At 40.8% G+C, this 13,902-nt stretch overlaps 1 protein-coding gene across 1 annotated transcript; it reads left to right on the top strand.

The window, feature by feature from the left end:
• Positions 1-9,994: 9,994 nt before the first annotated feature.
• On the top strand, positions 9,995-12,762 carry LOC120042909 (beta-2 adrenergic receptor-like). The gene is made up of 2 exons (XM_038987675.1): positions 9,995-10,204; positions 10,656-12,762. The coding sequence occupies exon 2, from the start codon at positions 10,659-10,661 to the stop codon at positions 11,943-11,945; it is 1,287 nt and encodes a 428-aa protein (XP_038843603.1). The 5' UTR covers positions 9,995-10,204; positions 10,656-10,658; the 3' UTR covers positions 11,946-12,762.
• Positions 12,763-13,902: the final 1,140 nt, after the last annotated feature.

Below are 13,902 nucleotides of genomic sequence, written 5' to 3'. Positions count from 1 at the left end.
ATTTTCCCACAAATAGACAGGTATTTTCCTTTCCATGGTAGCAAGATCTTATCTATTTTTGCTAACTTTCTATAAAAATTTATTGGAGTGAGATCATTTCTTTCTTTTGGGATTTGTATACCGAGTATGTCCACATCACCGTCAGACCATTTAATTGGTAAACTACATGGCAATGTAAAATGTGTATTTTTTAGTGATCCAATACGTAATATGGTACATTTATCATAATTTGGTTTTAATCCAGAGAGGATAGCAAATGTATCTAGATCCTCTAAGAGGCCGTGGAGAGATTCTAGTTGTGGTTTTAAAAGAAAACATGAATCATCAGCGTACAATGACACCTTAGTTTTTAGGCCCTGGATTTCTAATCCCTTAATATTAATGTTTGATCTAATTTTAACAGCTAACATTTCGATGGCAATAATAAATAGATATGCCGATAGTGGACAACCTTGTTTTACTCCTCTAGATAGTTTAAAACTTTCTGAGATGTAGCCATTATTTACTATTTTACACCTAGGGTTACTATACATAATTTTTACCCATTTTATAAGAGATTCCCCAAAATTGAAATATTCTAGGCATTTATATATAAACTCCAGTCGTACTTTATCAATAGCCTTTTCAAAATCAGCTATGAAAACCAGGCCTGGTGTCCCCGATATTTCATAGTGTTCTATTGTTTCCAGTACTTGCCTTATATTATCTCCAATGTATCGTCCATGTAAAAAACCTGTCTGATTAGGATGAATAATATCTGACAAAACTTTTTTTATTCTATGCGCCAAGCATTTTGCTAGGATTTTTGCATCACAACACTGAAGTGTAAGAGGTCTCCAATTTTTTAAATGGACTGGATCTTTATATATACCACTTGGGTCCTGTTTCAGTAATAATGATATCACACCTTCTTGTTGCGTGTCTGATAATCTATCATTTATATAGGAGTGGTTAAAACAAGCTAATAATGGTCCTTTGAGTATATCAAAAAAATGTTTGTATACTTCCACTGGTATGCCATCCAGTCCTGGAGTTTTCCCATCCTTAAAGGCCCCAATTGCATCAAGTAGTTCCTCCTCTGTAATTAGGCCTTCACATGAGTCTTTCTGTACAGATGTTAATTTTACATTATTATTAGGGAAAAAATCCATACAATTAGTTTCAGTTAGTGGAGATGGAGGAGCCTGAAACGAAAATATATTCTTAAAGTACTTTACTTCCTCTTTCAAAATATCATTTGGTGAATCATGCGTGACTCCATCATTTGTAACAAGTTTTAATACGTTTTTTTTGGTAGCATTTCTATATTGAAGATTGAAAAAGAATTTGGTGCATTTTTCCCCATATTCCATCCAGTTCGCTTTATTTTTGTAATATATTACACTGGATCTTTCTTGAATAAGTTCCTCCATTTCTTTTTGTTTTTCCTCTAACTTATTCTGTGCCTCTATGGTACCGTTTTTATTGTTATCTAACTGTACTGTTAGTCCTTCAATTTCCTTTGTTAATATGGACTCTTTTGATCGAAATTGCTTTTGTTTTATAGATGAGTACTGAATTGCATGGCCTCTAAAGCCACACTTAAAAGTGTCCCATACAATATGGGGATCTGCTGTACCTATGTTATGTCTAAAAAAGTCAGTTATAAATTCTTCTGTCCTAGTTCTAAACAATTTATCATCTAGTAGGCTTTGATTAAATTTCCAATATCCTCGCCCACGTGGAAATTCTGTAAGAGTAATATATATGCCAATTATGTGATGGTCCGACCGCATTCTGTCCCCTATCAAACACTTTTTAACTTTTGGTGCCAGAGAGAATGATATAAGAAAGTAGTCAAGGCGACTAGCTTGATTAAGCCTCCGCCATGTATATCTCACTAGGTCAGGGTATTTAAGTCTCCATATATCCACTAATTCCAATATATCCATGACATTCCTGATTTCCTTAAGTGCCTGAGGGTGATAGTTTGTAGTGTGATTTCCTTTCCGGTCCATAGAGGTATTTAAGACCGTATTAAAATCTCCCACTATAATAATAGAGTCTAGTGTTGCTTGTAGAGTTGATACATTCTTATATATATTGTCAAAGAAGCTTGGATCATCATTATTCGGACCGTATAGGTTAATAAGCCATATATGTTTATTGTCCAATAACATATTTAAAATAATCCATCTACCTTGAGGATCTGTTTGGACAAGTTGCACATTTGGATCAAAGTTATTATTAATTAAAACCATCACCCCTTTTGAATTTCTTTGCCCATGGGAGAAATATATTTCGCCCCCCCAGTTCTTTTTCCACAAAACTTCATCTAAAACTGTCGAATGGGTTTCCTGTAAACAGTAGATATTATAATCCTTCTCTTTTAGCCAGGTAAATACTGATCGTCTTTTCTTATTATCTGCTAAGCCATTACAATTGTAACTGGCTATACTTATTTCACCACTTACCATAATGAGACACACCTTTCAATTATTTTTATCAAAATATATGTTTGTAAACGTCCTATTAAAAAGTAACATAATGATTGAGTGTCTATATAGTTGTACCATGACATTTGCATCTCCACTAAGCAAACCTCCAATTGGTCCCCACTATTCCACCCGCCAAAAGCCCCCATCTCGAGTTGGGTTGTCATCCCAATGACCGGCAGACCACCCCCGACCCCCCGCATCGCACAGCCCCGGACCGACTGGGATCCATCCTTCGAAAAGTGCACACAGCGCCATCCACCGAACCGAAGCAGATCCATTGCCAAATGCATTTCCATCGCCCTCACCTCTATTTTTATTACATATTGCTGTGAATCATCCTCTATAGTCCCTAACATCTTTTACTTCTTCCTTCGCAACAGTTGTGGGATACACACATACACCCACACACATTCAGCCCTTACCCCCACACAACCATAAGCTCACTTTCTCAACAATTGCACCATCCCAGAGCCCAACTCAAGATGGGTCATGATTTACAAATGCACTTGCAGTTGCAGCTGCATGAGAAGGCCTGCAAGACCGCACAAAAAATTAGCAAAAATTGAGAGATTTATTTACCATTGTCATATCCTAGATAATGGAGGTCAAATGTACACCTTATTCCTGAAACACCCACAATACGGCCACCCGTCATGACCATGTCCCCACGCATCTCCATGCAGTCCGACTTTGATTTTGTGCCGCCAGGGCCACAATAATATACCCCCTCTCTGAATGTCCGAGTGTGACCCCCTCCCCATGGGTTACTGCAGCTAGTGTTGCCAGCACTGCCACTGCCTGGGTGGGGGCACCCCACCGGAATCCCCACCGGCTAGGTACAAGGTCGTCATGGTTCTCATTAGCAGCTTTGAGAATTTCCTTGTATATTATGCTCTCCCTTTATGGGGCTTTGGCTTTGCAGGACCAACCCTGCCAAGCAGGCTCAGAATCTTGAGGGGGCAGTGCTGCTCTTGGTCTCTGACCTCATTTTAGCTGCATACAGACCGCTTACAGCGGGCACATATAACAGTTAGGGACTTCTCCTTAGTATCTGGGTCATTCAGGTGGGTGTCTAGGGTATAGTGCCATGGACCGTACCATTAAAATAGGATAATAAATAATTAGATATAATTTATAAAAAAATAAATAAAAAATGTAGTTCTCCATGATAGGACAATAAATAAATAAGACGTATAATTCATTATAAAAGTATATCCATCATCTTAACAACATTGAAAGCCCTCTCATACCCGGCTCACAGCAATACATTGGCTCTGGGATATGCAACCATTTCATTACTCACTCACTCAACTTTCCAAACATAACAAATAAAATAAAAAATAAACACAAACCATACCATCCACACATACTGTGCCTTCTGTTTACTTAGTTTTTATCTTCACTATGTTGAATTAGTGCTTGTGTGTTCAATTAGTTATATGTGAAGATTTATAGAAAAGCTATATTTTTTATTGTATTGTTACAATCAGTAACCGGGCTTGAATTGTGTTTATTTCCCTCGTCTATGAGAACTTTGTAATTTTTAGATCAACGACGAGAGCTACTCGTTTCGGTTTTAATCTATTTTCTTTGAAAATTGGATACAGAACTTTGCGCCGTTCTGCAATTTCCTTCGGAAACTGATCATTCATGCCAATTTTGGTCCCAGCAAGTCTTTTACCCAGGCTTTTAACCATTATTTTATCTTTAAATGAAGCAAATTTGGCAACGATTGGGCGTTCGTACCTCTGCCCTCTCTGTCCGAAGCGGTGAACGCGTTCAAGTTGGATTTTGTCGATAACTTCGCGTGGAATCTGAAGCGCTGTAAGGAGGAACTCTCTAACTATAGATTCAGGAACTTCTCCTTCTTTTTCTTGGATACCTGTAAGTACCAAATTCTCTCTCATGGATCTAGTTTGTATGTCCAGTAAGGTTTCTTTCAGAACGGTGTTCTCCTTTTTAATTCCATTCATTTCGGTTTCAATCTTATTGACTGTCCCTTTTAGCGCGTGTGTTTGCTTCTCCAATGTCGCAGCTTTTTCATCACTCATCTCTAGGCTTGCCTTCAACTCTTTTATATCCTTACTAACTAATTCAAGTATACCCAGTTTGTCATTTATTGATTTTAACAGATCGGTTTCGACCTTTACCATTCCCGGTGGTGAGAATATTAAATCATCAGTGTCTGTAGAAGAGTCACGTTTTCGTTTTGTAATCGGTTCCCCTGTCTTACTCTCCGTCATGTTTGGTTGTTGCCTGTTTTCGTAATATTTGTCGATAAATGTCTCTAGTTTTAGGATTTGTTTTGTGTTATTGTCCAGATTGAAGGTTATCACTCACCAGATTAAGTAGTGCTAATATTTTAGTCTAATTTAGCAGATATTTCGAATATTATGTTTTATCTTGAGGTGCTCTACATAAATCCCTTCAGTCCGCCATTACCCTTACGTTACCTTTTGGTTATTGTTGTTACTGTTGTCCCGTTGACAATTTTGATTCTCATTTTTATTTTTATATTGTAAATGTCCAAAATAAGCTTTGGCAATATGTACATTGTTACGTCATGCCAATAAAGTAAATTGAATTGAATTGAATTGAGAGAGAGAGAGACCGAGAGAGAGAGAGAGAGAGAGAGAGAGAGAGAGAGAGAGAGAGAGAGAGAGAGAGAGAGAGAGAGAGAGAGAGAGAGAGAGAGAGAGAGACAGAGAGAGAGACAGAGAGATAGAGAGACAGAGAGACAGAGAGACAGAGAGACAGAGAGACAGAGAGACAGAGAGACAGAGAGACAGAGAGAGAAAATATGAAGAAAAAATCAAATATTTATTGGGTGAAAAGCCAAAATGTGCAGTTTTGGCAGCCAAATATGTGTCCTCCTGCCATAACCTGAGGGACAGCCAGTGAAAAATGCAAAGTAATGTTGATAATATTTCCCATTTGTTTTGTCTTTCATACCAGGTCATATGTCTTCTCAAGTCATATTGACACTGGTCTACTACCGTTGATTTAATGTATTGTTGTTCTGATTAATATTGTTGTTGTAGCTGTTATTAATGGTAATCCCATGTCCACTACTACTATTATTATTACTGTTGGTCCCACCATTTATTTATATATAAATATATATATATTTTGTATATATATACATATATATTTGATTTTGATTTTTCGATATGTATACTTTGACAATGTAAGTAATAATGAACTTGCCATGTCAATAAAGTCAAATGAATTGAATTGAGAGAGAGAGAGAGAGAGAGAGAGAGAGAGAGAGAGAGAGACAGAGAGATAGAGAGATAGAGAGACAGAGAGACAGAGAGACAGAGAGAGAGAGACAGAGAGACAGAGAGACAGAGAGAGAGACAGAGAGAGAGAGAGACAGAGAGAGAGAGAGAGACAGAGAGAGAGAGAGAGAGAGAGAGAGAGAGAGACAGAGAGAGAGACAGAGAGAGAGAGAGAGAGAGAGAGAGAGAGAGAGAGAGATAGAGAGATAGAGAGACAGAGAGACAGAGAGACAGAGAGAGAGAGACAGAGAGACAGAGAGACAGAGAGAGAGACAGAGAGAGAGAGAGACAGAGAGAGAGAGAGAGAGACAGAGAGAGAGAGAGAGAGAGAGAGAGAGAGAGAGAGAGAGAGAGAGAGAGAGAGAGAGAGAGAGACAGAGAGAGAGACAGAGAGAGAGAGAGAGAGAGAGAGACAGTTAGCTAATATATGCATATTATTAGTAGTATTGGATAGAAAACACTCTGAAGTTTCTAAAACTGTTTGAATGATGTCTGTGAGTATAACAGACCTCATATGGCAGGCAAAAACCTGAGAAGAAATAGAAACAGGAATTGAGAAATCTGAGGTTGGTCGATTTTCAACCCAGGCCCTATTGAATTCACATGTGGGATATGAATGAAGTTGCACTTCCTAGGGCTTCCACTAGATGTTAACCGTCTTTAGACACTAGAAAGAGGCTTCTACTGTGTTGTGGGGCTGAAAAACAGCTGAATGAGTCAGGTTACTGGCAGAGAGCACTTTCCTGGTCACGCGCATTCCACATGATATCGACCTGCGTTCCATTGCTTCTCTAGACATAAAGGAATTCTCCGGTTGGAACTTTATTGAAGATTTATGATAACAACACCCTAAAGATTGATTCTATACTTAGTTTGAAATGTTTCTTCGACCTGTAATATAACTAATAGAAGTTTTTGTCCGAAGTAATGCTCGACCTGCACGAGCGTTTGGATATGTGTACCTAACGCCCTAACAAAAATAGCTATTTGGACATAAATGATGGACATTACCGAACAAAACAAACATTTCTTGTGGAAGTGGGAGCCCTGGGAGTGCATTCAGACGAAAATCAGCAAAGGTAAGTGAAGATTTATAATGCTTTTTATGAGTTTTGTTGACTGCACAATTTGGCGGGTAACAGTATGGCTTTCTTTTGTGGCTGAACGCTGTTCTCAGATTATTGAATATTGTGCTTTTGCCGTAAAGCTTTTTGAAATCTGACACAGCGGTTGCATTAACCTGTTGAGGACAGAGGGCGCTGTTTTCACTTTGGGGGAAAATCGTGCCCAATTTAAACGGCCTCGTACTCAATTCTTGCTCGTACAATATGCATATTATTATTACTATTGGATAGAAAACACTCTCTAGTTTCTAAAACCGTTTGAATTATATCTGTGAGTAAAACAGAACTCCTTTTGCAGCAAACTTCCTGACAGGAAGTGGAAAATCTGAAATCGATGCACTGTTCTAGGGCCTGCCTATTAAAGTCCTTGATATTTATTAGTTTAGATGCACTTCATACGTCTTCCACTAGATGTCGACAAGCAGTGAGAGAAGAAATTGAGTGTGTAACTTGATCTGGGCTCGAATAATAGCTCTTGGCATGACGTGTCACCAGTTTCCTGTTTTCTGGAGAGCGCGAGAAGGGACCTGGATTTGCCTTCTGATAAGCTGTCGTTATGGACGACTAATATCTCCGGCTTTGATTTTATTTGATACATGTGACAATATCATCGTAAAGTATGTTTTTTCAATATAGTTTAATCAGATTATTGAAATTTTTTCGGGAGTTTTGCCGTGTTCCGTTCTCTGAGTTTGTTGACGATGGAGAGATTCGCGCCACTTGGCAAGTGTGCTTGCTAAATCGAGAGGGAAAAAGGCCGTTCTAAAACCAAACAACGATTGTTCTGGACAAAGGACCCCTTGTACAACATTCTGATGGAAGATCAGCAAAAGTAGGACCCATTCTATGATGTTATTTCATATATCTGTCGTACATGTGAACTAGTAGTTTGCGGCCAGGTTTTGGGCACGCTCTCGCCATAACGTAAACTGCATATCGTAATGAAGTTATTTTTAGAATTCTAACACGGCGATTGCATTAAGAACTCGTGTATCTATCATTTCCTATACAACATGTATTTTTTAGTTATGTTTATGAATAGTTATTTGGTCAGAATATGTGTGTCAGAAAAAGTGTCAGAAAAATATCCGGACGTTGTGGGAAAAAGATGCTACGTTAGCACAATGTATAACCACTGATTTCAGCTCTAAATATGCACATTTTCGAACAAAACATAAGTGTATGTATAACCTGATGTTATAGGACTGTCATCTGATGAAGCTTATCAAGGTTAGTCAAAAATTATATATTTTGCTGGTTTATTCGCTATCGCTAACGTGCCTATTGCTATCGCTAACGTGCCTTGATGAATGAATGCGGTAGTGTGGTAGGCTATTGTAGTAAGCTAATATAATGCTATATTGTGTTTTCGCTGTAAAACACTTAAAAAATCGGAAATATTGGCTGGATTCACAAGATGTTTGTCTTTAATTTGCTGTACACCATCGATTTTTCAGAAATGTTTTATGATGAGTATTTAGGTATTTGACGTTGGTGTCTGTAATTACTCTGGCTGCTTCGGTCCTATTTGTGACGGTAGCTGTGATGGTAGCTGCAATGTAAAACTGATTTATACCTCAAATATGCACATTTTTTGAACAAAACATAGATTTATTGTATAACATGTTATAAGACTGTCATCTGATGAAGTTGTTTCTTGGTTAGTTTGGTTGGTTCTTGGTTAGTTAGGTTGGCTTTGTGCATGCTACCTGTGCTGTGAAAAATGTCTATCCTTTTTTGTATTTGGTGGTGAGCTAACATAAATATATGTGGTGTTTTCGCTGTAAAACATTTTAAAAATCGGACATGTTGACTGGATTCACAAGATGTGTATCTTTCATTTGCTGTATTGGACTTGTTAATGTGTGAAAGTTAAATATTTCTAAAAAATATCTTTTGAATTTCGCGCTCTGCCTTTTCAGTGGAATGTGGGAGGAGTTCCGCTAGCGGAACGCTAGAGCCAGACAGGTTAAGAACAAGTGTATCTTTAATTCTATGTAAAACATGTATCTTTCATCAAAGTTTATGATGAGTATTTATGTTATTTGACGTGGCTCTCTGCAATTTCTCCAGATATTTTGGAGGCATTTCTGAACATGGCGCCAATGTAAACTGAGGTTTTTGGATATAAATATTAACTTTATCGAACAAAACATATATGTATTGTGTAACATGAAGTCCTATGAGTGTCATCTGATGAAGATCATCAAAGGTTAGTGATTCATTTTATCTCTATTTCTGCTTTTTGTGACTCCTGTCTTTGGCTGGAAAAATGACTGTGTTTGTCTGTGATTTTGCGGTGACCTAACATAATCGTTTGTGGTGCTTTCGCTGTAAAGCCTATTTGAAATCGGACACTTTGGTGGGATTAACAACAAGATTACCTTTAAAATGGTATAAAATACATGTATGTTTGAGGAATTTTAATTATGAGATTTCTGTTGTTTGAATTTGGTGCCCTGCACTTTCACTGGCTGTTGTCATATCATCCCGTTAACGGGATTGCAGACATAAGAAGTTTTAACCTCAGTTATTGTATCATTGCTGGAGTACAGAGCCAAAACAACAAAAAACGAGTCACTGTCCCAATACTTCTGGACCCCACTGTATGTGTCCCTTGGATGGTTGTACATTTGGCAGGTAGTTAGAAAGTACAGCTCGGTTTCCTCATTCTGTGGGCAGGGGCCACATATCCTGTCTTCTCTTGAGAGCCAGGTCTGCCTACGACAGCCTTTCTCAATAGCAAGGCTATGCTCCCTGAGTCTTGTGTAGGTTTAGGCATCACTTTCCTTTAGGTGGTTGTGGATTTTAACTCTTCTGGATGTTGATAATTAGTAGGCATAGTCCATATTCTGCTATGCATTATTTTCTCCCTCCCTCTCTCACTCTCTCTCTCCCTCTGTTCAAACTCACCTCACATAGTGGGCATGCATTATTTTCTCCCTCCCTCTCTCACTCTCTCTTTCCCTCTGTTCAAACTCACCTCACTGCAGCCTTCAGCTCTCCGGTCAGGCTAGGCATCTGATTGGCTGAGGCCATGCTATGATGTCATCGCTGAATCTTATAAGGGCTCTGACACACAGCCTGGGAGCGACATTAGCAGAAACACTGCACGGCAAGCTGACTGTGTGGGGGAGAGAGTGAGACACAGTAATAAGAGAGAGACAGAGACATAGACAGAGAGAGCGAGTGAAATTGTGAAATAGAGGGGGAGCTGACAGAATAATGTGGGAAACTATACACTGAGGAACTACCAAAACCTGAAGAAGACTTTTATGACAACGTTTATGGGAGACCAGGACAGGGACCACAACCTGTGGAGGTTTGTACATGTAGTGTTTGTTTGTTTGTTTTTGTCTGCTGTTGTCATGGGAGTTATTTCACTCAACAGTTTTAGCCTGTTTAGCATGTTCTTAGCACCTCACGCTGTTTCTCTCTCTCTCTCTCTCTCTCTCTCTCTCTCTCTCTCTCTCTCTCTCTCTCTCTCTCTCTCTCTCTCTCTCACTGTTTCACTCTCTCTCTCACACTCTCATTCACTCACTGCCTCTGTTTTCTTCCTCACCTCTCTCTGTCTTTTCCTCTCTCGATGTGCATTCATCTGTTTTTACCCTCACTCTCATATCACGTCATCATTCTCTCTCTCCCTCTTTCTCTCTCTCTCCCTCTTTCTCTCTGTCTCTCTCTTTTCGTTACTTCAACTGCTTCTTCCTGTTTTTACCCATCTCTCTCTATCTCTCTGTCTCTCTTTCTCTCTCTCCATCTCCTACCTCTAGACCATGGGCAGCCCCACCCCCCCTGTGCCTTCCCTCAACGTCACCGAGTCAGCCAACACATCATGGGCCGGGGTGGCTGGCGGCGAGCCCGGTTACAGCGAGGTGGAAATGGTCCTCCTAGGCATGTTGATGTCACTGCTGGTCGTAGGCATCGTGTTCGGCAACATCCTGGTCATCATAGCCATCTACCGGTTCCAGAGACTGCAGAACATCACCAACTGCTTCATCACCTCTCTGGCCTGTGCCGACCTCGTCATGGGTCTCATCGTGGTGCCATTCGGCGCCTGCTACATCATCTTCAACACCTGGCACTTTGGCAGCTTCTGGTGTGAGTTCTGGACCGCCACTGACGTGTTGTGTGTGACGGCCAGCATCGAGACGCTCTGCGTGATAGCGCTAGACCGTTACCTGGCCATAACCTCTCCATTCCGCTACCAGTCTCTGCTGACCAAGTGTAAGGCGCGTGTGGTGGTCCTGCTGGTGTGGGTGATCGCTGGACTCATCTCCTTCTTACCCATCCACATGAAGTGGTGGATCAGTGACGACGCGGAGGCGAAGGCCTGCATCCAGAACAGCAACTGCTGTGACTTCAACACCAACACAGCCTACGCCATCACCTCCTCCATCATCTCCTTCTACATCCCCTTAGTCGTCATGGTGTTTGTTTACAGCCGCGTGTTCCAGGAGGCCAAGCAGCAACTACGTAAGATCGACCGCAGCGAGGGGCGCTTCCACGTCCATAACAACAACGTGGCAGGAGGAGGAGGGGTGGAGAGTAACAACGAGAGCCGAGGAGTTGGAGGAGGATTCAGGAAGACCAAGTTCTGCCTGCGGGAACACAAGGCCCTGAAGACCCTCGGGATCATCATGGGGATCTTCACGCTGTGCTGGCTACCCTTCTTCGTCCTCAACGTGGTGGTAGCCATCTGGAAGGTAGGGGACATCGGACTTGCCTTCAGGATACTCAACTGGATAGGTTACGCCAACTCTGCATTCAACCCCTTGATCTACTGCAGGAGCCCTGAGTTCAGATACGCATTCAAGGAGATCCTGTGCATCAAGAAGGTCCGGTTCCCCAACATAGGGCCTACTAATGGATACATGTACAGTGGGCACAGCTGGCAGAGTGAGCAGCAGGGAGGGAGGAGTAAAGGGAGCTCGGAGGACAGGGAGGACAGTGACCCAGCTGCAGACGGGTGTTCGGGGAGGGGAGAGGCGGGTGGGTGTGGAGCTGCAGACAGAACGGACCCGAACGGGAACTGCAGTAAAGGGTTAACGACTGTACTTTAACCCCTCACATTTGATCTTTGGAACAGACAGACATATTTCACTGCCATCGGCCATTGTCACTTCACCAAGTCACTGAGATAAGACTGGATGGATGGATAGAGGGTGAATGGTGAGTGGATAACATGAGTGGGACTTGTTAGATTCAGGTCAGGAGAGGAATTTGGTTCTGTTTTTACCAGTAGGTTTGATAAGTACATCACTATGTTTTGATATGTTCATTTAGAGAGAGATCATGTAGATTGTTCCATCTACCTCACCGTGTCAATTGAGATATCTTTATTTTCTTATCATGTTTTATCTATATCTGTCACATTGATTCACCGAACACAGAAACCAGACTGGCTCATAACTCCACAAGATTGTGTGAAATGTATGAACACTTGACTGTAAGCCGCTTTTTGATAAAAGCGTCTGCCGAATGGCATATATTATTAAGAATAGTTAGAGAGAGAGAGAGAGAGAGAGAGAGAGAGAGACCCTTTACTGCTGAGACACACTTGGACCATGTTCCATTTGTTTTTCCATTCACCATTTTCTTGAGTTTCACACAAGATGTAAACATTTTTCAACATCAGTGGAATTCATGCAGATAAAAACACAGCCAACATCTTTAGAGGGCAGAGTTCTGTTCTGCTCATAGTTCCTCTGGCTTCGTCAGATACGAGAATGACGCAGGGGAATGGTGACAGGTGTGGTAGAACCATCTCTCTCTCCCCTGCCAAAACCTCACTCCTCAAAACCTCCCTTCTCAAACTCTCCCTTCTCAAAACCTCACTGCTCAAAATCTCCCTTCTCAAAACCTTCCTTCTCAAAACCTCACTCCTCAAAACCTCCCTTCTCACTCTCCATTCTCAAAACCTCCCATCTCAAAACCTCATTCCTCAAACCTCCCTTCTCAAAACCTTCCTTCTCAAAACCTCACTCCTCAAAACCTCACTTCTCAAAATCTCCCTTCTCAAAACCTCACTCCTCAAAACGTCCCTTCTCAAAACCTCACTCCTCAAAACCTCACTCCTTAAAACCTCACTCCTCAATACCTCCCTTCTCAAAACCTCACTCCTCAAAATCTCCCTTCTCAAAACCTTCCTTCTCAAAACCTCACTCCTCAAAACCTCCCTTCTCACTCTCCCTTCTCAAAACCTCCCATCTCAAAACCTCATTCCTCAAACCTCCCTTCTCAAAACCTCACTCCTCAAAACCTAACTCCTTAAATCCTCACTCCTCAATACCTCCCTTCTCAAAACCTCACTCCTCAAAACCTAACTCCTTAAATCCTCACTCCTCAATACCTCCCTTCTCAAAACCTCACTCCTCAAAACCTCACTCCTTAAAACCTCACTCCTCAATACCTCCCTTCTCAAAACCTCACTCATCAAAACGTCCCTTCTCAAAACATCCCTTCTCAAAACCTCACTCCTCAAAACCTCACTCCTTAAAACCTCACTCCTCAATACCTCCCTTCTCAAAACCTCACTCCTCAAAACCTAACTCCTTAAAACCTCACTCCTCAATACCTCCCTTCTCAAAACTTCACTCCTCAAAACCTTACTCCTCAAAACCTCCTTCCTAAAAATTCCCTTTTCAAAACATTCTATGTCAAAACCTTCCTTCTCAAAACCTTACTCCTCAAAATCTCCTTTCTCAAAAATGCTGGCAATGTTCTCTTCAGAAGACACTGCTCACTTCTCTCCACATGAATATTTATTGCTAGTTAATTAAGGAGGTGTTTTCAGATATTATCGGAGGTTTTACATTCATAGAATATTTACAATAGCTTTGATGTAGAGAGTTGGGGGAAACGAACACTTGCCTCGGGGTGCCTGTTGAGAAACAGAATTGTCTTGTGCTGTGCGATTCCTTTTGATAAGTCAATGATATGAGTCAAAAATATGGTTATTGTTTGTTGTTGTTGCAAAATAGCAGTCGTAAGTTGTGACTTTAGTTGCTTCAGTAACTT

The sequence above is a fragment of the Salvelinus namaycush genome, unplaced genomic scaffold (genome assembly GCF_016432855.1).
Source record: "Salvelinus namaycush isolate Seneca unplaced genomic scaffold, SaNama_1.0 Scaffold80, whole genome shotgun sequence".
In the NCBI taxonomy this organism is placed as follows: Eukaryota; Metazoa; Chordata; class Actinopteri; order Salmoniformes; family Salmonidae; genus Salvelinus; species Salvelinus namaycush.
The sequence above is the reverse complement of the archived record's forward strand: the minus strand, read 5'-3'. Positions and strand labels throughout refer to the sequence as shown.